At 44.6% G+C, this 24,357-nt stretch overlaps 1 protein-coding gene across 2 annotated transcripts in view; it reads right to left on the reverse strand.

Annotated features, from left to right (window-relative positions):
• Positions 1-24,357, reverse strand: part of ITGA9 (integrin subunit alpha 9) — a 332,993-nt gene that overhangs the window by 278,920 nt on the left and 29,716 nt on the right. For both annotated transcript variants that reach the window (XM_006124025.4, XM_075921785.1), the window contains exons 5-8: positions 14,938-15,005; positions 6,258-6,387; positions 4,520-4,605; positions 446-514 (exon numbers count right to left, since the gene is read on the reverse strand). In XM_006124025.4, coding sequence (XP_006124087.1) covers positions 446-514; positions 4,520-4,605; positions 6,258-6,387; positions 14,938-15,005 — 353 coding nt within the window. The remainder of the gene's footprint in view (positions 1-445; positions 515-4,519; positions 4,606-6,257; positions 6,388-14,937; positions 15,006-24,357) is intronic.

A 24,357-nucleotide genomic window follows, 5' to 3' on the forward strand; every position in this document is an offset into this window, starting at 1 on the left:
AAATCTCTGTTATTATGGAGGCAGGAACCCTCCAAGGGCTGGTCTACACAGCAAGTTACTGCACGGCAAGCTAGAGTGCCAGTCTACAGTACACCGGCTTGCTACTACAGCAACCACTCACATGAACCATGCCAGGGAAAGCCCCAGCATGCCGCAAGCTGGTACACTGCAGATTCACACTGAGGATTGCTGAGGGAGGAGTAATTTGCCCTGCACATAAAGTAAGTTTTTATCAGCTCTAACAGGACTTTTAATTGAAAATAATACCAAACCTTTCACCTCACAATTCCAGCTCTGTAGGGATGCTATGATAGAAAATAATGTGGTTGGTGTAAATGATAGCTTTAGGACTTTGGTAGATTTTTACACCTAAATTAAATATTAATAATTAAAAATAATTGGACAAATGAAATAGCCACAGTATTTTTTGTCAAGATTCTCTCACCTTTTTACCGGATGCCTGAAAAATCTTTATTAAGGAGCCTGATCGCCTGTCTGTTCTGAAAATATAAACCTATCAAATGGAAACAAAAACAAAAGCAGTTTCAAACACTGACCAAAGGATGGCCCTATAGATAAGCAGTTTATAATATTATGAATTCATCAGTGCATTCTGGACACATAAATACTTTTACTCATTGTAATAAAGTGATCATTAATTATATGCCAAACTCCAAATTCAGGGTGATGCTCCTGCCTTTTCTAAAGCAAAAATGAAATTCTATTTTAGTACCAATGGTAAGAGGTCCCTTGTCATTACATGTATTTAAACAGTATCTTAATGCTGCTTTCGGTGTATTTAAAAAGGGCCAATGCACAACAACCATAATCTAAGCAAATGTCTCTTGGAAAACAATAGCAATGTGCCTCAGAGCAACCAGGGCTGAGAATCTGACTAGTTATAGGGATCTTCTTACCCCCACCTTCTGTGTCAATCCCCTCCCTCAAAAAAGTGTGCAGTCTAGGTAGCAAGACAAATGTCAAGATGTTTTAGCAAGGGTCAAGGTAAAGACTGAAATCACACCAGTGAACGCGTTAGCACCTTACTGGTCAATTTTTTTTTTCAGATGTTATAAAATTACAGTGTATATCAGAAGCACTCTAATTTGTAACACAGGTTACTCTTAGAATACTATTTTTAATGTGTCCTGGATTGCATGTTCTAGACTGCATGCGCTTATGAGATGAGTCAGTCCCCATGTTGATATCTTTTGACATTGGTTTTTCTTTCTGCGCTGTTTTTCATGTAGCTTAACCTTCATATTGTTTATGCAGTTACTCATTCAGAAAGTATTATTTTGCATGAGAATCTTGTTTAAAAATGGCTCCCATTTCATTCGCTCTGCTTTACAGGATGTTATGACAGATTCGTATACAATGGCAAACAAGTCATAGTGAGCAACCTTGCAGGTAGATAGCTGGGTCATTAAACCAGCAGGAACTGAGCAAGGTTGAATGAAATGAAACATCTTCCTTGAAGTAAGTACAGGGAGATTTGTATCATGATACAACTTATATCTTCCTCGTGGACAAAATGAACAAGGCTAGACATGGAGAGTTAGTTATAACATAATGATTAGGTGACATTCAACTATAAGCCGTTTGTCAGGGTTTTGGGCTAATTGATTAGGTTGCAATATAGATAAATACAGCAATGCAAGATCAAAAAGGAGAATCTGTATTAGCCTATTAGATCTGCCCATTAGAGAGGCAAGGACACTCCTGGAATACTGCAAGACATTAGCACTGTCTTTCTAAAATCTCAGAACAGTACTGCAGCTCATTAACATTTTGCATTTAGGATCCGAAAGAGTAAAGAACATAACATTTAAAAATGTTCTCATTTGCTTGTGTAATGCTGATCAAACTGGGGACCTTTGGAGCTTAGTGCATGATCCTCTTCCGCATGAGCTAAAAACCAACTAGCTGACTATTAGCTAAGGCTGTAGAGCCGACTCATTATTCTCTCTGTAAGTGGTCTTGGTGCCCTAGATGGGACAGCAGACCACACTCAGAATGAGTGTGCATTACACTTGCAATAAGGAAGAAGTCTCCACAGAAGTCCTGAGTGTCTTGTTAGCTCAGCAAGGCAGCAACATCAGAATCTGAAGTCAGTTCATCCATTTCTGCGCAGCAGGCATTCATGGAGTCAATAGGGCACGGCTGTAAGGCTGATCCTCGGAATCAACGACTTGGAGTATTAAATTGTATCGCGAGATATTAATGGGCACTTAATTTTTGGATGCACATGGAGTTCCAAGTTGACTTGCTTCAGAGAAATATACAATAAATACTGTACCTATCGTAAGCATTGCCCTTCGGCACATGGGTAGGTGGAGCATGGGCAGGAAAGAGATTAATCTAGATACAATGACATGAATAGTGATAGAAATGTAGCCGTGTTAGTCTGGGGTAGTTGAAGCAAAATGCAGGACAATGTAGCACTTTAAAGACTAACAAGATGGTTTATTAGATGATGAGCTTTCGTGGGCCAGACCCACTTCCTCAGATCAAATAGTGGAAGAAAGCAGTCACAACCATATATACCAAAGGATACAATTAAAAAAATGAACAAATATGAAAAGGACAAATCACATTGCAGAACAGAAGGGGGATGCGGGGGGGTGGGAAGGGGGAGGAAGGAAGGTAAGTGTCTGTGACTTGCTGATATTAAAGGTAGGGAGAGTGGGATGTTTGTGAGTTAATGGTATTACAGGTGATAATTGGGGAAACTGTCTTGGTAATGGGTGAGAAAGTTCAAAGACTTGTTAAGTCCTTGTTGGCAAGTGTCGAATTTTAACATGAATGACAGTTCAGAGGATTCCCTTTCAAGTGCAGATGTAAAAGGTCTTTGTAGCAGAATGCAGGTGGCTAAGTCATTTAGAGAGTGTCCTTTCTGGTTAAAGTGGCAAGAAACTGTTTTCTCTTTGTGATCTTGTCTGATATCTGTTTTGTGGGCATTAATCCTTTGGCGAAGTGTCTGAGATGTTTGTCCAATGTACATAGCAGACGGACACTTTCGGCACATGATAGCATAGATTATATTTCTGGATGCGCAGGAATATGTGTTCTTGATCTTATAACTCACTTGGTTAGGTCCAATAATGGTATCAGCAGAATGAATATGTGGACAAAGCTGGCAACGGGGTTTGTTGCAAGGGAAGGTACCAGGGTTGGTATTAGTGTTGTATGTCCTGTGGTGGTTGGTAAGAATCATCTTGAGGTTAGGTGGTTGTCTATAGGAGACTATGGGTCTCTCCCAGAGCCTCTTTGAGTATGGTATCCTGGTATCTCCCAGAGCCTCTTTGAGTATGGTATCCTGTTCCAAAGGACTTAACAAGTCTTTGAACTTTCTCACCCATTACCAAGACAGTTTCCCCAATTATCACCTGTAATACCATTAACTCACAAACATCCCACTCTCCCTACCTTTTGATCTGAGGAAGTGGGTCTGGCCCACGAAAGCTCATCATCTAATAAACCATCTTGTTAGTCTTTAAAGTGCTACATTGTCCTGCATTTTGCTTCCCTACCTTTAATATCAGCAATTCACAGACACTTACCTTCCTTCCTCCCCCTTCCCACCCCCACGCATCTCCCTTCTGTTCTGCAATGTGATTTGTCCTTTTCATATTTGTTCATTTTTTTTAATTGTATCCTTTGGTATATATGGTTGTGACTGCTTTCTTCCACTATTTGATCTGAGGAAGTGGGTCTGGCCCACGAAAGCTCATCATCTAATAAACCATCTTGTTAGTCTTTAAAGTGCTACATTGTCCTGCATTTTGCTACAATGACATGAAGACAGAGATTACCTCAGACTTCAAAATAGCCAGAAGAGATGAGGAGCCAAGGGTTCTGACTATTAAACTCCAACTTTGCTGCTGAGTTGCTCTGTAATTTTGGATAAGTCACTTAATCCCTCAGCCTTAGTTACCCCATTAGAAAAATAGGGTAATTATAATTCCTATTATAGGGAGGTTGTCATCATGGCAAATCCCAAAAGCACCTGGGCTTCCTTGCAAATTGAGCCCCACTTGGCTCAGTCTCTGGCCAAGTGCTCTGGCTGAGTATTCATCTTATGTCCATTTTATCCAGCCATCAACCCTTCTGGCACCTGTGTGCTCACCAGCCAGGCAGTAGCACTTGTTCATACACACTTTTCAGAATGCATCAGTCTTCCTTTCTGATAAGTCCATGCCAACCAGCCCACCAGCACAAACTAGGTCTATGTTAACTAAAATATCTTAAAAACTTCAGAGACAAGAGGCATTTTTAATTAACAATGTCTCTTTAAAAGCAAGATGTTAAAGATTTTTGAGGATAAGAAAGGAACTCCACATGGGGTGGGGAGGTTAAATTTGAGGACCTCATCAAATTACCTCACCTTTTCCCAGAAAGTGCTCAAAAATTAATCGTCAGGAAAAAAATCTCTTTGTTCATTAAATGTAGAGGAAGCCAGTCAATATATTTCACCCATTCACATTTGACCGCATCATTGTTTAAGTAAAATCCACACCTTTCCGATGCCTCCATCCTGGGGAGCTCCTCCTACAACGTCTGTGGTAGTCGGCTGGGAGAAATGACCTGCTGTCACTGCATATCCTGTGCAGGAGGTTGGGTGGGGTGATGGAGGAAGAGAGAAAAAAAAAAGGAAAAAAGTGAGACACGGGTCAGCCATCTGGATCACACTAATCAGGTTACAAAGTTCCTCTTGGAGTGTAAATACCCAGCGTCATGCAAAAAGCAGCAGGCACTCACATTGTACAGGAACTTGCCAACATGCAGTTCACATGTCCATCACAGCAGAAAATTACAATAAGCTCTCAACTGTTTTTTCAAAAGCCAAAAAGATGAAGGTGTAGGTGAGAGCCAGGCGGGGGACAGGCATAAGTAGGAAAGACAGTAAGTTAAGAATCAAGATGGAAAAGGATTGAGAAGCAATAAAAACAAAAAATCTGCACACAGAGAATCAAGTCACCTCATCATCAGGAAAAAATAGCTTACGTGCCTGTGAATGACTTATTTATAAAAGAATAGTGCGCTCTCAATTAAAGGAACTGCCCATCATGGCATGCAAAAATCAAATGCCTTTTCAGTTCGTAGGAAAAAACAAAACAATAGATGAAGAGGCCATAAGAATTAATGCTTGAAAAATTTAAAACAGAAGTGTAGATCAAAGAAAGAAAGTGCATTTGAAACACGTGGATCAAATATTTGGTCTTGTTCATAGAATAAAAATGATATATAATAAGTGTAAAGGAATTTAAGGAGAGAACTGGGTTTCTTTCCCTTTTAAGGATGTCTTGTATTTAGCTCACTCCTCCGTTGTGAATTATGGGTCGCCTGTTCCTATGATCAACACTGCAATTCAGGTCTAATCAGTCAAAAAAATCTACATATAATTTTAAATATATATACCCATTGCTCACTTAACTATCATTGAGTGGCACCTGCTAAATCAGCCTGAATTTTTAGTCAAACAGTATTAATCAAACAGTTGCCTGTGACGCTTTCCAAGTCTTTTCTTCGTTTTTTGAGGAGTACAGGATCTGTTGAAAAATCACCCTGCTGTCGACAGAACCGCAGCTAAGCCACGGTTTCAGTTTCGAAATGGCGCTTGTTCGAAACAGCACCCGAACGTGATTATGCAAATGAAGCACGGGATATTTAAATCCCTGTTTCATTTGCACTGCCGATGTGTCTAATTTACATCCCTTTGCCGACAGAGGGGTATAGTTTAGACACGGCCCTAGTGTATGGAACTCCTACCATATCTGCTCCACTACCTAGCCCTCCACTCCACTCCCTAGCAATCATTAATAAATTGGTTCATTGCTTGAAATGAACTAATCATTATACAGATACATAGAAGCCACTTAGGCCAAACTACACAGCAAGTCATGATATGGCCACAACTAGAACTCTGGCATTCCTAGCTTCCAGTCTGTTACTTAGTCTACTAGACAATACGGCCTCTCATTACAAATCTGTTCTCTATAATCCAGCAAATATAACGTTGGGGGAGTGAGAAATGAACAAATGAAAGTCCTTCACTGCTTGTTTTCTATATATTTTATCAAGTAACCCACCAGCCTCTCTAAGGTGCTACTGGACCACTCATTCATTTTAAACCAGCCACTTATACTTTTATCCTTTTACTATCCATCAACAAGACATTCTTTCCAATGAAAAACAATTGCATCGTTATTTAAACCTCTTTCCATCCTGATATCAGGATCGAAAGAGCTACTTGCCTAAATATGTGTACCGCCTGGCCACCACAGCATCATCATTCAATTTGAAATAGGTGTTGTCGGTGAGGTTCAACACTTTCACAGTTCCTGTCCAGTAAAAAGATCCTGGTGCTCCCATGATGACTAGCTCCTGTGAGAGAAAAGGAAACAGGAAGGGACAGAAATCAGAAAAAAATATGAAAGGGATAATCACAGTGAGCTATCATAATGTTTTACAGGGAGATTTAAACCAAGGCTTCAAATAATACATCTGCCTACAGAAAAGAGTCAGAATTATCCTTGTACATATATAGTACTTTTCATCCCCAGTGTCCTCTAAGCAAGATTTCACCAATAGCGGAGGCCCTTCACCCCACCATGAAAATACCTGAGCTCCCATTCAATCACTGTCCTTGGCATGACATCTAAAATTAATACCCCTCTGTTGAACCCTCCTACGGCTTCTACAGGAAGCATCCCCAATCAATCTCACTAGCTACTGAACATACCTATGAACACACCTTTCCAACAAGTGTTCTTTCCAGGGGCTTCAGCCTCTTACGACTCTCAAGAAGCACCAAAACATTCAGGCTACGTCTACACTGCAGGCTTCTTGTGCAAGAACTGTTTTGTGCAAGAGTTCTTGCGCAAAAGTACTTGCCCAAGAGCACGTCCACGCTGCCATTGTCTTTTGCGCAAGAGATGTGATTTTGCGCAAGAGCAATCATGGCAATGTGGACACTCTCTTGTGCAAAAAAGCTCTGATGGCCATTTTAGCCATGGGGTTCCTTGCACAAGAAACATTTGTTGCCCGTCCACATTGCCTTCTTGCACAGGAGCTCTTGCGCAAGAGGGCTTATTCCTCGTAGGGAGAGGAATAACTCTTGCGCAAGAAGCCCTCTTTTCCAACACTTTACTGTAAATTTACTTGCACAAGAACGTGCATGCAATGGTAGACGCTCCACAAGTTTTTGCGCAAAAAGCCTGTTGTGTAGACGTAGCCCACTACAAGCTACAGAATCCACCCGCTCATTCAACAAACACCCTGGATCTACTTCCCCACCTGCTGCTTCCAGCTTGCAGCTTCCATATGACAGACCTATTGCAAACAAAAAGTCCAAGCAAGAGTCAAAATAGACCAAAGTACCAGTTCTTCAGCTGCTCTAAGTCAATTGATCTTTATGTCAAGAGGGTTTCGACTAATGTATTTAAGTCCATTTGATTTTATGGGGATCTTAAACATTTAGATCAGTGTTTCCTAATTTTATTTGGCAACGGAACCCCTTATAAACTCGAAATAATTTTGCAGAACCCCTAATAACAGTCTTATACATGGAGCTGAAAAAGTAGACCGCAAATAAGTAAGGATAATAATAAACAAATGCTAAACAAGGTCCTGAGATCAACACAAATGAAAATTGGTTTCAGTAAAATTCATAAATACTTAAATATTAATTTTTTTAATCATAAAATGTTATTGTAATGGAATTTTCTTGAGGAACCCCTATTTTCACTTCGCAGAACCCTGGGGTTCCCCAGAACACCATTTGGGAAACACTGATTTAGATAGTCTCAGTGTGTTTAAAAATCTGTGTGTGTGTTGAGTGTAGAACCGTACAAACTCAGGCCAGAGGCACACACTTCTGTTGACTTTCAAAGGGACCTGGGTCAAGGGATGATTTCAGGTGAAAACCACAGGGCACTTGATGGTTATACTTTGGATTATCTCAAATCAGGAAACATGTGGTGGTTTTCACATTTTAGCTGAGTTTTACTCTGAGTTTCTTGGACTGGACACATTCAAAGAAAAACTAAGGCTGAACAAAGTCTTGTGAACTAAAATCAAAGAAGGTTCAAATGGGCCCCTGCAAGTGGAAGTTTCCCATCCTTCCAGTTAAGAGAAGGGGAGCCTTCTAATCAGCAATGAGAGCCACAAACATGTACTATACAGGGGTAGGGGTGGAAAAGAACAAAACAAGCTCAGCTCAGAGTGAAATCATACAGATGGTGATTCCTGGCTGAAAGCCAAGCACAGCTGAAAAAACTAGAGTCACATTTGAAGGATTTAATTAGCTGAACTATGAAAGGGCAGAATAGGAGTTAATCTAAGCACAGCATAAGAACAGGACAGTCTCTGATGTAAGAGCACTGAATGAAAATTGTCTTCTATTTTCCTCATCCCCTAGAAAAATAGCCAATAAGGTGTTCAAGCTCATTGCTAGTGAGAGAGACTACCCCCTCACTGTATTCCACAGCTACTGAAAAACCACACTTTCTTTTCTTCTACTTCACACAGCTGTGCAGCGCTACCACTTTAAAGAACCTTCCCCTCCCCCCTTTGCTGCCTCTATTTCATAGAGGCAGCGGGGGGGGGGGGCGGATATTGACTAGTTGACTAGTCAAAAGACTATCCGATAAGCAAATGCTTATCGGATAGTCGATTAGTTTTTAACATCCCTAGTAGAAAGTAATTGGGGCAGGAGGCAGACTTAAGAGTGGGGAGAGGGAGGGGTGAAGCTGCAAGGCAGAGGGATGAGATATAGAAAAATGACGTCTCTGGGAGAAGAATGCTGAAGTGACAGAGTCTAGGCCCAGTTTTCAAATGTGGGATCCTACCTGGACATTAGGATACTCTTAAGATATAAAATAGACATCTCTAATCACAGCAGGTTGAAAAATGATGCACTGCCCTGCACCTTTTTAGGTGTATCTTTTAACCAAAATCTAAACAGTTGTGATAGTGTTGTTTGCATGATGGACCACCTCAGGATGGTGAAATGATAGATCGTTTTTTCTTCAGGGGACAGAACCAAGTGTAAGCATGAGACAATCTCACCTTGGATTCTTATATCATCTGCTTTTATGTAAAACCTCTTGGGGCAGGATTTTTTTTTAATGTATGTTTTAGTCACTGAAGATTTGTTGTATACGACTGAAATGAGGCAGCTAGCGCTTTGGGAGGGAAATCCCATATTCACTTCCCTACATTCAGAGGGAACCCACAGGGCATTGGAGGAAATTCTCTGCCACATCACTGATGAACGTAATAAGCATTATTCCCAGCTCAGCCATGACTTATTGCTGTACAATTGTGTGACTGTGTATGTAAATCTGTGCCTCATGCAGCCATGCTCTGAAATCCAACAAGCCTGTGCTACAGAGTTTCCTTGTTCCTTCACTGTTCTGACAGACAGCTGCTTTTCGTCACCTGTTTTTTTATAGAAAAGGTCACAGGGAATTGTAACCCAGTAATCAGGCCAGTAACACAGCACCCATTATCAGAAGACTGATGATAGCCTCCTGTACTAGAGTGTTCCAATCCAGTGGAGGCTTAATATGGGCATTTCATGATGGCACACAAAGCCATGGATTGCAATACACAGCGAAAGAAAGAGCTGTACTTGGCTACACGTTTTATTCTTGGGAGTGGCTGTGCCCTTGAGGCCAATGGATTTTCCCTGCCAGAAACAACTAGCATCAGCAGGACTGAGTGCACGAGTGTACAGAAGGGCTTGCCCATTTGACCCAGAAGTCATTTATCTACATTTCCTGCTCAGCCTGAAGCTGCACAAGGCAGGAGCACTAAAAGTTCAAAGACATCTTTTGAACTAAGCTGGTGAGAGAGGTTTACAGCATGGGAAAAGAAGCAGCCTTGATAGTGCAGACAAGCCAGGAAACAGCTGTTGCTGACAAGTCTCCTGTTACCAGACACAAGGCCATTCCCTCAAGGGTTGCCACCCATTCCCAGTGTACTTGGGAATATCGCATTCCAGGCAACGTACACTAGTACTGTTTATACTAACCGAGACAATAAACCCTCAGGGCCAGATCTGATGGGGGGTGTAAATTAGACTCCTTTCACTCTACGTGGAACTTCTAATGCTAATTATAGCCACTCTGCTGAGGTCTGGGAGAGCTCTGCCTTCCATACCAGAAGGCATGGGGAGACATTTCAATTACACCTCTTTGGCACATAAATACTAGCTACACTCCCTTAGACATCAGCTACCACAGTGATGGTCACAGCCTAAGAACCCAAAAACAATCCAAGCAATTTCAGGGGCATCTAACTCAGTGTTAAGGGGCTCTAACTATGAGCAGGTCTACACTACGGGAGAAGGTCAGCTTGGTACATAATGCCAGCTACATAAATAACTTAGCTGGAGTCAATGTACCTTAAGCTGAGCTAGGGTGCTGTCCTCACTGCAGGAGGACAACGGGAGAAATGCTGCCATTGACTTCCCTTTCTCCTCACAACAGTGAGGAGCAGCATCAGCGAGGGTGCCCTCAGCATTTGATTTAGAGTGCCCCCACTAGACCCGCTAAATCAAATGCCAGAAGAATGACCACCTCAGCATCGATCTTCCAAGTAGCATAGATATGCCCTTACACATCACCTCTAAGTCTGATCTTGTTTCTAACGGAACCTAAATGAATAATTAAGTCCAGCCACATTTCTGCTTGCCATGACAGTGATTGATATTCTGGCATTCGATTTAGTGGCTCTAGTTAAGACCCGCTAAATCAACCACTGAGGGTGGCTCATGTTGGCTCTGGTAAGCCTTGAAGTGGCAAGAAGTAAGCTCCTTCTTGGCCTTACTCTGTGAAGATGGCACCAAGCTCGGCATAAGGTAAGCTGACGCCAGCTATGTTTTTTTACATAGCTGGAGTTTCGTACCTTAACCCGACTTTTCAGGTCTAGCTTAGACCATGCCTAAGTGAGCCTAACTACATCTTTAGGAAGGCTAAATTGATGTAATATATACAATAAGGGAACAGGAAGAAAATGTACGTTACACCTGAGTTTGCCTACACAGTGGGCAATGCATACTCTGTGGGTGTGGTTTTATATGTGCTAATGCATTGCATACTAACTGGCTTATGTAGGCCTTGATGGCATGGACTGAAAGTTCCCTAGTGCAATTGTCATATTGCTTTTTCAAACAGCACTACATTAAAGCATACTAGGGAATGCTTAGGGCACACCACAAGGGTCTAGATGGACCGGTGTGCAATACATTAGTGCGCTTTGGAAACCACACCTACATTGTGAACATTGCTGCACCACATAGCTAAGCCTGTAGATTCCCTTCTAGTATTTCCTTAAGTCACCTGAATTCTAGTCAAGTCTTGGCTCTGTCACGTCTTTTCTTCTCCTTTTCCATTGTCTCCAACATGTCTGATCTTCATGAATTTCAAAATGTTCTTACTGCATCTGCTATTGCTCCTCTTGCTATGACTCTATTAGGTATGTCTACACTACCCCGCTAATTCGAACTAGCGGGGGTAATGTAGTCATCCACAGTTGCAAATGAAGCCCGGGATTTGAATTTCCCGGGCTTCATTTGCATGAAGCTGGCCGGCGCCATTTTTAAACGCCGGCTAGTTCGGACCCCGTGCCGCAGGGCTACACACCTCGTTCCACAGAGGCGTTCAGCTAGTTCGGATTAGAAGCCTAATCCGAACTAGCTAGTCCGTGCCGCATGTAGCCATGCGGCACGGAGTCCGAAGTAGCCGGCATTTAAAAATGGCGCCGGCCGGCTTCATGCAAATGAAGCCCGGGAAATTCAAATCCCGGGCTTCATTTGCAACTGCGGATGACTACATTACCCCCGCTAGTTCGAACTAGCGGGGTAGTGTAGACATACCCTTAATTCTCTCCCAAGTTCTCTGAACTGGCAGTTCAAAGCTGCACCTTCTGGCAGTCACTAACAGGAAGGAATAGTACCAAAGTAGCTGATTTAGGACAGCCCAGGAGCCAGTGGGTTAATGGCCACAGCACACATTGAAGTTACAACAATAGAAAACTACTGACTACTTTTAAAGATGAAGGAACCAGACCCAGGGAAGGAGGAGCATAAGAATGACTAGAGTAGAAAGACAAATATAAGAAAACGGGGAGAACTGAAAAGAGAAAACCCTAATTTTATGCTGCTTTTCAGATCTCACCAATCTTATTCCATCCCTATATTGTCCTCCTCTTTCTTTTTAATGAACAGGGATACTGAATAGAAGCTTAAGTTATCTATAGTTGTTTTAGTAAATGAACCATTAATGATCATGCTATTAGCATCTTTCAGTGTATCAGCAGAAGTCACAGGCATCTCGCCACTGGATTAAACAGGGCACTTCAGGAAAGTTTAGTCCAAAGTCTTAATGTTGCCACTTAGGCCCATCTCAATATTGAATCAATGTAAATTGATCATCATTTGTCACTGAGGCCAGGATTTTCAAACACGCATAGAAATGTTACAAGCCCAGCTTAAGATAACTTGAAGAGGCCTGACTTGGAGAATGTATTGGGAATCCACTCTCTGCCCCTCATGCCTCTCAAACTGAGCGTTCAAAACTCACTACTCCCTGTGGGAAAAAATGGACTCAACACAGGTTGGACCTCCCTGGTCTGGCACACTCGGGACCTGAGCCGTCCTGGACCAGGGAATTTGCCGGACCAGGGAAGGTCAAGCCTCCCCTGATGGCTACCCCGGTGATGACTCCACACCCTGCCGCTGCCCCGCTAAGGCTGACCCAGACGAGGCTCCCCGCCCTGCTGCCTGCTGGCTGCGTTGGTGGTTCCCAGGGGTTCCCCAGCCAGGGCCACCTGCCCTACTACTTGCAGCAGTTCCTCAGGGTTTCACAGCCCCGGGCCACCCAGACATCGCCAAACCTGCTGCCAGGGACTCTTCAGCCACCTGACCTCACTGATACCGAGGGTTTGCCTGCTGGGGCCGGGACACCCCAGCTGTCGCCTGGCCCTGCCACCAGGGTACCTCAGCCAGAGCGCCCGAGCCACTGCTTGGCCCCACTGCTGCCAAGAGTTTTTCAGTCCGGGCTGTCTGGCCATCTCAATTCCGCTGCTGCCAGGGATTCCCGGACTCCCATTAGCCCCGCTGCCAGGGGCTCTCCAGCTACCTGACCTTACTGACACTGGGGCTCCCCGGTGGGAGGGAGGCTCCCTGAAGCTGTGTGGCCCCTCTGATGCCAGGGTTTCCCTACCTAGCCACTTCTAGGCCAGCCAGGACTCACAAGCCCCATGTTCTCTCGGCTGGCTCCAGCGGCTCTTTGATCCAGCAGCATCCGTGCTGAAACACAGATGTTTCTGGAGCAAAGTGTCCCGGATTTGGGAGGTTCAACCTGTATTTGTTTTAATTTTTCCAAAAATACAGCAGACAATATTCTATACCATGAGACAGGTAAAATCTATTTGGATGCCTTAAACATCTGATCATGAAATATTTGCTCACACAAGTAGTCCTGCTAATAGTGAAAGAACCATCCTCCTGAGTAAGGACTGACCAAGTGAGAAAGGTTTACAGAACTCCACCCTTATTGAATCACATATGAAGAGGGAAACAGACTCTTTCCTCTGTGGTATATCTTTGGCTTTTAAAACAGGAAAAGACAGAAGAAATTCTGAAAAGAAACAGGTGTACCATTCGAAGAAGGTAGTTTGTGTTTGCTATAAATGCTATGGAGAAATTTAGAATAAAATGTTCTAATTTTGGGGAAGTTCAAAAACAAATTTCACTGCAAAAATAATGAACTGAGTTCATCCCTGATGTCTCTGACATGAGATCAATGGTGTTATATGTAGGACTAAGTTAACCTAGCATGTATGTAACTGCCAGCTACGGCTCTGAAAAGCAGTTCCACAACATCAGTTCTGCCTTTCTGATAGAGCAAGAAGAGATAAGACATCAGAAAACCGTGTTTTCTAAATTTTCTGAACTGTGTTTTCTAAACTGTGTTTACTAAATTTATGAACTACAGGTTATACCTCCCTTAACTGGGACTCTCTGGTCCCACCAGACCAAAGAGTCCAGGTATAGGGAGGTCTAGCCATGAGGCAGTAGCATGGTGGAGGGGTGGGGGAGGAGCACTGTGGAGGGAGATGCTGCAGTGAGGAGATCTGGCCCCTGCTGCAGCCAGGGAGCCCTACCTCGGCTGCAGCTGGGAAACTCCAGCCCGGTAGCCGCAGGGCAAGCAAGTGGTTTAGCACGGGCCATTAGGGGAGGGACCTCCCCTGGTCCAGCAAATCCCCTTGTCTGGGAACAGTCAGGTCCCAAGTAGGGTTGCCAGATGGTTTCAACAAAAATACCGGACACACTTGACATTACATCACAATCTGCATTACATCTTATATAGAATATACCGGACATTTATATTTTCTCAATTTGTTTCTCAAACAGAAAGCTCAAATACTGGACTGTCTGGTTCAAAACCAACCACCTGGCAACCCTAGTCCCAAGAATGCCAGACCAGAGAGGTCCAACCTGTATTAAAAATTATTTCATTTCATACAAGCAAAATGTAAGAGGATAAATAAAGAAGAAATCCAGAGAGAGACTGTGGGACCCATGTAATAAAAATATTCTCTCGAGAGAATCTTCAGAGTTTATTCATTTTTCACTGGGGGTACTTAAGCCTAAATCCCTTCATGTAAGAATTATTTCATGTGTTTTATTTCATATATTAGATATCACAGTGACGCATTTCCAGGACTGTGGGAGGAGAGAGCGTTAAAAATGGGTGTTTGCTGAATTGCTGAAGTCAGAACATTATAAAAGGAAATATGCTACGTGCATAGAGTACTGCTGATGGCACATTTCTGTTTCTACAGTCTTTCCCAGTGCACATGGCAAAATAAGCAGGAAAATGCCTCCACAAGCTTGAACTTTTCATCAAAACCGCCTTTACCCACCTCAGTGAAGAAAGCCGCTATTCCAGCCTGACACGAGCCATGCTCTTCCCCGTATTTCTTCTTATACTCTAGATTGGAGGGGGAGGAAGAAAACAAACCACAGTCATGTAATTCCATGCCAGCTGCATGCGGCTCACAGTTTGCTGAGTTCCCCTGTTTCATTTCACATGTACTGCTGAGTGCCAAGCCACAAAAAAGACTAACTGGAGCCAAAGAAGGAAAATCTCAGGAATTCAGTGAACCTCAGAAATTTAGGCCTCTCTTCCACAGTATGTGGATATGGCCAAAATTTACAGTTGACTGGACTTCACTGAAGAAGAATATCAGCACCAAAAAAATCCCACGTGTGAACCTACATAGCTGCAAGCTTCCACTGTCAGTTACAGGACATGACTGGCAGGACAACAGCAAGAAGGAAAGAAAGCAGACCGAGGAACTGAATGCTGTAGGCATCAGTGGAATACCACAAGCAGCAATATTGCCTATTCAATTATAATTGTGTAGTTTAAGGCAATACACTTTTCTGTTTCACCTGAGCTGTCCAACCACATGGCTGTAAATGTTGGCTAATGGTTACAACAAGGGAGTAGGATATCTGGATTCTCTCTCCAGACCTGTCATTCACTCTCTGTGTGGCCTTAGGCAAGTCACTTAACCTCTCTTGTGCATCAGACTTTCCATCTGTAAAATATAGTTAAGTATTACTACACCTAACTATAACACAGCTGTGTATTTTATGCAATGTGGCGTGGAGAGCCTTAGGTTTTATAAAGTCCTGTAAGCTCCACGGTTAAGAGATACTATATAAAAGTGCCAAGCATTATAATATTGGTGTATTCAGCCAGCCAAACAAATCACACCAGCACTCCTCCCAGTTTTATTAGAAAATAAAATTTAGGTCCAGTGGCAGGACACAGTCCATCCATTCACAACAGTAAACAAATAGAAGAAAGAAACTGAGAGAAAAGATCTCTGTGTTCATTTCCTCTCTCACAGTGCTATTGATAAAACACTTCAACTCTTATAAGGTTTTGTTTCTATTTCTAATAGATACCAAAAACAAGGACCCCAAATTCACCAAACTTGCACTCCAACACAAAACTGTAACATTGATCTCTTATGCTTTTGCATCAAGAGGTCAATGGTGCACCACATGATCACACATTGCACAGAGCTAGGGAGTTATTCTCCCTTAATGCTGCTAATGTCACTGACCATCAAGGTTTAAACTCCTGTTAAAATGGAAATCTGTAACACAACCTTAACTTTGGTGCAGCTATGGCTGCATACTAACTACTTCATACTCTGCTTTTGGCCTCTACAATTCTTGGAAGAAACAGAATGTAAAATGTTTATTCTTCAGAGCCAAATGAGCAGATCCCCTATAAAGTGTGGGACAACTCTAAAGGAAGCAGTCAGCTCCATAGGTGGACAACACAAATTTCTCCTCTCTAATACTTCTGATTCTCTTTCAGTCTTTGAATGGGAGGCAGGACTTCTGAAAGAGCATAGAGTGCTCCTTCGATCTGTGCAAGTTTTCAGTGCTGAGCTTTGAGTTCCTCTCTCCACACTGCCAACTCCCTTCCTGCAAGCCGCACCCTGACCTAAGGACGTTAAATATCAGTTAATTTACTATTTGAGTACTCAACTAGTCGATAGGCACTTCTGCATTCCTCCTTTGAAGTGTACAAGAGCCCCCACTAGGGCTCTTGTACATTTCAAAGGAGGAATGCGGAACTCTGCATGCAGCCTGGGCCCAGCGGGAAGTCCTGATGACTCCAGGCTGCACGCAACATGGCAGCTTTGAAATGTACAACAGTCCCCAGCGGGGGCTCTTGTGCACTTCAAAGTGGAAGTGCCCTCATGGAGCCCGGGGTCAGCAGGAGACTCAGAGTACCCCGCTGACCCTGGGCTCCATGCTGAGCTGCTGCTTTGAAATGCCACGTGGAGCCCAGGGTCAGCTGGGGACTCCCCAGCTGATCCAGGGTCCCATGGAAATATCGCACGGAGTCCAAGATCAGCTGAGAGTCTCCGATGACCCTGGACTTCACATGGCGCTGCCCCTTTGAAACAACATGGCAGCGTTTTGGAGGGGCACCATCACACATCTGAGCCCAGGATCAGCTGTGCGGTGCTGCTTTGCCCCTTAAAGTGGCAGCGCCACACATAGCTGCCCCTGGGCTTCATGCAGCACTGCCCCTGAAAGAGGCAGTGCCACATAGAGCTCGGGCTCAGCTCCTTGCAGTGCTGCTTTGAAACGTTGCCACAGTGTTTCAGAAGGGCAGCGCTGCACAGCTGAGCCCGGGATCAGCTGTGTGGCGCTATCACTTTGAAGTATCCCCTTCTTCTCCCCCCCTTTGCTGCCTCTGGTGAAGGCAGCAAGGGGGGAGAATTGACTCATCGACTCAACTATCTGATCAGCATTTGCTTATCGGATAGTTGACTAGTCCCTAACATCCTTACCCTAAACACTAAAACTCCTTGCTTTCCTCCTGGCCCTGAGGAAGCATTTACTGGTGTACCAATGTGTCTCGGTGCTAAAAATCAATCTCCAGCAATGTTATTCCATTCTATTCACCAGTTATTTTCTAGAGAGGAACAGGAACCATATCTTCTAAAACAAACAACCCCGAACTCTCAAAATCTGAACCAGAATCTTTACAATGGGCCAAATCAAAACTTTGCATACAAAACACCCTGAACTTCGGAGTGTTTAAAATCCAAATCTGGCTCCAAATGGGCCCATCTCAGTTTTTTTAGCTTTATTTTCCAAGCTTTACCAAACAAATGAATGTGCAATGGCTATTATATTGCCACTTCCTGCATATTACAACATCTTCCCCATGGATAAAAGGGTCCCCAGGGAAATAGAGTAATTCAGTTTCTAAAAACATTCACCATATAGCCTGGTAACACTTTACAATAAGTAACCATTAACTCCTTGCTAAATTACAAAGGAATTTACAAGGAATTGCTTGGCATGTTACCCCTTTAGAACCAAATTAGTTCCTCATGGAGTGTGTTATTCTAAAGACCAAAAGAACTTAATAAACCACCGGTCTCCTTGTGGAAGCCTTTTTTAAGACATACTAAAGGAAATAGAGAGAGGACTAAGAATTATTTTAGCATTTCACACTAGTAAAAGCACCTAAGGTATAAAAAGCTGACTCAGTAAATTAATATGTGATTTTTGTCACAGGTGAGGGCCCTCTCAATTTTTCAGAATCTGCTAAAATTGAAGCTAAGAGTGACAGGTCTGATGGTAGAAACAATGGAAAGTCCAGTCTTGATCTGCCTGGTGTAACACACGAGTAGATAACCCCTAGATCCACACAGTAGGGTTCCACTGGTGTCCACTGGCACAGTGCAGCTTTCAGATTCATAGTTTAAGGCAGCACCTCACTAGGAATATATCAAAATTTACTTTAAAATTGAAATTCTCAGAGCAGTTCACCTGTTTCTCCACCACTTTATTACTAGCCTAGTACAGACAGACATTTGTGGACTTAACCTCTCCTGGTAAGGGAGGATTTTGTGTTTATTAATAACTGATTGTGACAGGGCCTAGGGGATAAGGCGCTCACCTGGGAAGCACGGGGTCGTGGGCTCTAGTCCTGGGTCGGGTTGGCCAAAACCGATACCCTACACTGGCCCTTTAAGGGATTAAACCCCACCCTGTGTGAGGGCTAGAGCTGTGGAGCAAGCAGCTGCAGGAGATAATAGCCAATTAGGGCCCAGCTGAGGCAAGTATTAAAAAAAGGCTCATGGAGTGGAGACAGTCTTGCTCTAGCTAGGAAACAGGAAGGACCTAGCTGCCAAGGAAGCAGAGACTTCCTGAGACAGGGTACTGCAGGGAACAGGCAGACAGAGCTGGGGAGCTCTAGCCTCTGACCGTGCTACAAGGCCTGAGAATAGTAGGGCTGAGGAAAAAGGCGGCAGAGCTGGGAAAGTTCTGACCAGGAACGTTCCCAGGGTGCAGGGTCTGAAACAAGCCTTGAGAGTGCCAGGGCTGCAGGGGGAGCAGCCAGGGTAGGCAAAGGCAGCAGGTCCATATCCCCTTGCCAAATGACGAGCGGCCAGTGCAGTTTGCCCCTGTGGCAGGGCCTAGATGAAGTCTAGCAGTGGTCAGAGGCAAGCTAGACAGAGGGGGATTGAGGGTCCCCAGAGGAAGAGGAATAGAACTCCAGAGTGTGGGGACACTGCAGTAGGGGCAGTACCCAGGTAGGAGGGTGCCACGATCTGAGAGAGACGTGGGCCCTGGCATAGAGTGGTGGTGGAGAATAACTAGTCTTTAAAGTGCTACATCGTCCTGTTTTTTGTTTCAGCTAGACCAGACTAACACAGCTACATTTCTATTACTAAGTAACAGTGGGTGAGGGACCAGCCAGAAGAGGCACACAATGTTACTCTTAACTTTTATTTGATGAGGACCAACAGTCACGGCTTTCTCTTTCTAACATAACTTTTCTGGGACAATGCCAGTCAGGCAGGAATGTTGCAAGAGCCCGTTTTTGTTAAGAGTTTGGTTTTCATCCTTAAATAAGATTGTGCCAGCATCTCTCAGATATTCTTCGTATGTCCAACTCCAGCAGTGTTCCCTCTGAGGCTCTGAGCCTCTGACTGGGCGGGGCTGATTAATCACCTGTGAAGCTTAATGGGAACACTGAACTCAAGCCCTATGATTCTCACCACAAGAATGTATTTTTTTTATTTAAATGGGACATGTGCATTCAGTGGAAATTCTCTCCTCACCCTGGGCCTCTACTTGAAAAGTTGCCCTGTAATCTCTGAGTCATTCACTTATAATCTAATCCCATATCCTATACTTTTGGTTCCTTTGGCCATTAAAAAAAACCCCGGAAGTGTCAATTTTCCAAGACTGCAAAAACTTTGCATAGGCTTTTGCAATGTAAACACCTAACCCTTTGAAGAAGATAGCTGTTTATTATTTTTAGTTATAGCTTCTTTTGTTGATAAATGATACCAGATAGTAGCCCTGGAAAGTGATCTCTGTTATCCACAGAACAGATGCAGTTCATGTAGGCAAGATCACTCATGTTTACACAGGGGAGACAACAAACAAATGTAACACCATAGAAAGATGAGGTGAGGCTGGATAAAGGCTTTATCCAAAGATTTGTGTGGTCACTCAGGCTTGGCATGCATACCTTTAGATACTTCCATAACAATTTTTTGGATAACATGCAAAGAGACTAGCCATCCCAAGTGCAAACTAGATATGTACTCAGGTGACTAGGCCAGCTCACACCATGATGCCTACATTTCTCTTTTTAGCCTGCTAGCATGGATATGACTACATGAGTCAGAAATTACATATTCAACCTCTAGTGTAGACATATTCTCAGTCTGCTGTTGAAGATGGTCTGCTGTGTTTATTCATTGGGCCAGAGAGATACTGAGAAAATGTCTCAATAGTTCAATGGTTAGGGCACTCCTCTGGGTTGTGGGAAACCCTGTCATTACTGTAATGACTATTTACATAGAGAGTGGAATATCTTCACCGGAAGAGTGACTACACATCACCCCAGAACATCCCATAGCCCGGTGATTAAGACACTTTTACTAGAGGTGGTAGAGCCAAGTTCACATTCTTTCTCCACCTCATGCAGAGTAGGGACTTGAACCTACATGTCCCACAACCCGAGGGAGAACCCTAACCACTAGACTAATATTTATGAAGGATGTAATGGCATCTTCTCCTCTTTTTTTTGTCAAAGGCATCTAACTGCCAAAAAAAATATTGGCCAAAAGTTATTTGGTGAATGTCGGTCACATTCAAGAAGAGTTTCGGGTCAGCCACAACTGTACTTTTCAGCCAATAAACAACTAGTTTCAGCAAAGCCCCTGAAGTCAATGGAGCTGTATCAGGACTGATTTTGGCCTGCAATGTACATTTTTAACAATTCCAATGCATTTACTTCAATATACAGCATTAGGGAGAAATGAAGCCCCTATTACTGTTTGAATGAACTGAAAACATAAAACGGGTAGGATTTGTTGATTTAAACGGCTTTGCAACAAGAGATCTTTGTCCACTGAGGCTTATATTTGCATGGAAAGTACTATACAGCTTTATGTGATGCGCAGCGTTCAGTGTTCCCAACTCACTTATATGGCCAATACTGTCTGGTCCAAGCAGTAAACCTATATTTCACACAAATCTCTGGCTATACTCTCCTTACATCAGGGGGCACTGGGGAACTCATCTATTCAACAACAAATAGTCTGGTAGCACTTTATAGACTAACAAAACATGTAGATGGTATCATGAGCTTTCATGGGCACAGCCCACTTCTTCAGATGACCAGTTTAGGGAGGTGCAACCTGTATAACTTGAATGAATACTGCCTCTCTCTCTAACAATGTAACATGGAAAAAATACAGCGGGTTCAAAACCAGACACTTTTGGACTATTTCGTAATAGTAGCCTTGCAGTGCACAGAGCCATGTCCTCTTTTCTGCCTATCTCCATACGATTACCATGCTCCCACCCCCTCATTGTAATATTTTAGCACTTGCACACTCGTAGATCAGCTTATCTCCACAATACCCCTGTGTGATGAGAGAATATTAGCCACATTTGACCAAAGGGTAACTAACGCATGGAGACTCCGAGGTATAGCTACACCATAGCCGGAGGCAGGCCTCCCAGAGACATGCAGTAGCTAAAATTAGCAGTGTGGACATAGTGGTACAAGTGGTGGGATGGGCTAGCCACCCATGCTCAAGCAGGGTTGTGCTCAGGACATTAGCCCGGGCTTCTGCCCAGACCACACCATCCACACTGCTCTTGTAGTGCTCTAGCTCAAGCAGAGCTACCCCTTGTATGTACCCAAGCTGGGAGGCACACACACCTAACTCCAGCATAGGCATCTCCTGTATGACTTCCTGAATATAAGTGTGTGTATGTCCATGGCAGACTTGAGAATAGCACGCAGACTGCAACTGCTGCCTGACGCCACCTGCAAAGAAGTTAGCAAGTGTGACTGCCTTGATATCCCGAGTCTCAGACAATAGCATGGGGAGCCAAGTGGGAGTTGGTCCGCAGGGGAGCCAGTTTAAAAACCAACTCCACTTGTAGGCTGGCTCCGCCTGCCTCCCTGTGATGCTGCCTCTGATAAAGAGGCAGCAGCATGGGTGGCAGCAGCCCCTCTCTAGAGGACGTCTGAGCTCCTGGACCCCGCGTTAGCTGGAACTGAGCTGGGCTGCCTGCCCACCTAGCTCCTAATATACTTTAAATGAAGAGCCGCAGCAGGGACAGGTCCCAGACTCGGCATGAGCCAGGACCGAGCTAAGCTGCCTCGCTCCTAATACATTTTAAATGCAGAGCTGCAGCAGGGGTAGATCCCAGACCCATTGCAAGCCAGGACTGAGCCAGGCTTCTGGTCAGCCTGCTAAAAAATTTACTAGCAAGTGTGCGGGGGCACAGGGGAAGAATGCGTGTAGTCTATAAGCTTTTGCTTATCAGTTAATAGACTACAGGCAGTCCCTGGGTTACGTACAAGATAGGGACTGTAGGTTTGTTCTTAAGTTGAATCTGTATGTAAGTCGGAACTGGCGTCAGCCGCTGCTGAAACTGATCAGTTTCAACCGTGGCTGAATCTGGACGCCAGTTCTGACTTACATACAGATTCAACTTAAGAAACCCAGGCGTCCCCAAGTCAGCTGCTGCTGAAACTGATCAGCGGCTGATTCCAGGAAGCCTGGGGCAGAGCAACTCTGCCTCGGGCTTCCTGTAGTCAGCTGCTGGTCAGTTTCAGCAGCGGCTGACTTGGGGACACCTGGGGCAGAGGCAGCTGGGGTGCTGCTGGGTTGCTCCAGTAGTGCGGCTCCTCGGCGCTACTGGAGCAACCCAGCAGCACCCAAGCTGCTCTGCCCCAGGCGTCCTGATTCAGCCACTGCTGAAACTGACCAGCAGTGGCTGAATCAGGACGCCTGGGGCAGAGCAGCTGGGATGCTGCCGGGTTGGTCCGGAGCAGCGCTACGGGACCAACCCGGCAGCCCCCAGCTGCTCTACCCCAGGGGTAGGCAAGAAAAGCCTGGTCTGCTGGGGGGGGCGGGCACTAGCTGCACCCCCCCCCCAGCAGACCAGGGAGACGGGGGTGGCGGGACCGCCCAAGTCCTCCACGGCTTTGCTCCGTCTCCCTGGTCTGCTGACCTGGGAGACGCAGAGCAAAGCCACAGAGCACACCCGCAGCGGGACAGCCCTATTTGTTTGAAACATTTCACTCAGCTGTAGCGCCAAGCATGTACAGAGGAGAGGGAAAGCACCGCATCATAACTTTGTGATACAATATGTCATTTTAAATGATTTGCCATTGCCTTTTGAAATCTTGTGATAAGGCAGTGATAAGGTCACATGGAGAAAACAAAGGAGGCCAAAGCTAGATAAGCACAGGGCTCAGGGAAGCAAAGAGACAAGATCTGTAAATAGAGGAAGGAAATTTTGAGCTAGATCTGGTTGGAATGGGGAGGCACTGGAGTAGGCATGTAGTAGTGTACAGGCAGTCCCCTGGTCTGCAGGGAGACGGGAAGCAAAGCCTTGGAGCACGCCCGCAGCGGGACAGCCCAGGCGCACCGCAGCTGTCCCACTGCGGGCGTGCTCCAAGGCTTTGCTCCCCATCTCCCTGGTCTGCTGGTCGGGAGATGGGGAGCAAAGCCGCGGAGCACGCCTGCAGGGGGACAGCTCAAGCGCGCCCGGGCTGTCCCGCTGCGGGCATGCTCCAAGGCTGTGCTCCCCGTCTCCCTGCAGACCAGGGAGATGGGGAGCAGCTTTTCTCGCCCCGGAGGACGGGGGCGGCAGACCGAGGCGAATCTGGGCGTCCCGCCGCTCCCGTCCTCCGGGGCGAGAAAAGCCCCGTTCGTAACTGCGGATCCGACATAAGTCGGATCCGCGTAACTCGGGGACTGCCTGTACACTACTACATCCCTACTCCAGTGCCTCCCCATTCCAACCAGATCTAGCTCAAAATTTCCTTCCTCTATTCACAGATTTTGTCTCTTTGCTTCCCTGAGCCCTGTGCTTATCTAGCTTTGGCCTCCTTTGTTTTCTCCATGCGACCTTATCACTGCCTTATCACAAGATTTCAAAAGGCAATGGCAAATCATTTAAAATGACATATTGTATCACAAAGTTATGATGCGGTGCTTTCCCTCTCTTCAGTACATGCTTGGCACTACAGCTGAGTGAAATGTTTCAAACAAATAGTTTATTTGATTAAAAATGCAATTTGGGTCAACCCAAAACTACTAGTGACAATGACGTGAATTCACAAAATCGTTTTGAACTAAAAAAAATAATTTTGTGATAAAGTTACAAAGGAACGTACATGCCATTCACAAAATCAGAGAACACATTGGTGTTCTCTCCTTATACTCCAATGATGAGGGCACTCACGT

This window comes from Pelodiscus sinensis, chromosome 2 (assembly GCF_049634645.1).
Source record: "Pelodiscus sinensis isolate JC-2024 chromosome 2, ASM4963464v1, whole genome shotgun sequence".
Lineage (NCBI taxonomy): Eukaryota > Metazoa > Chordata > Testudines > Trionychidae > Pelodiscus > Pelodiscus sinensis.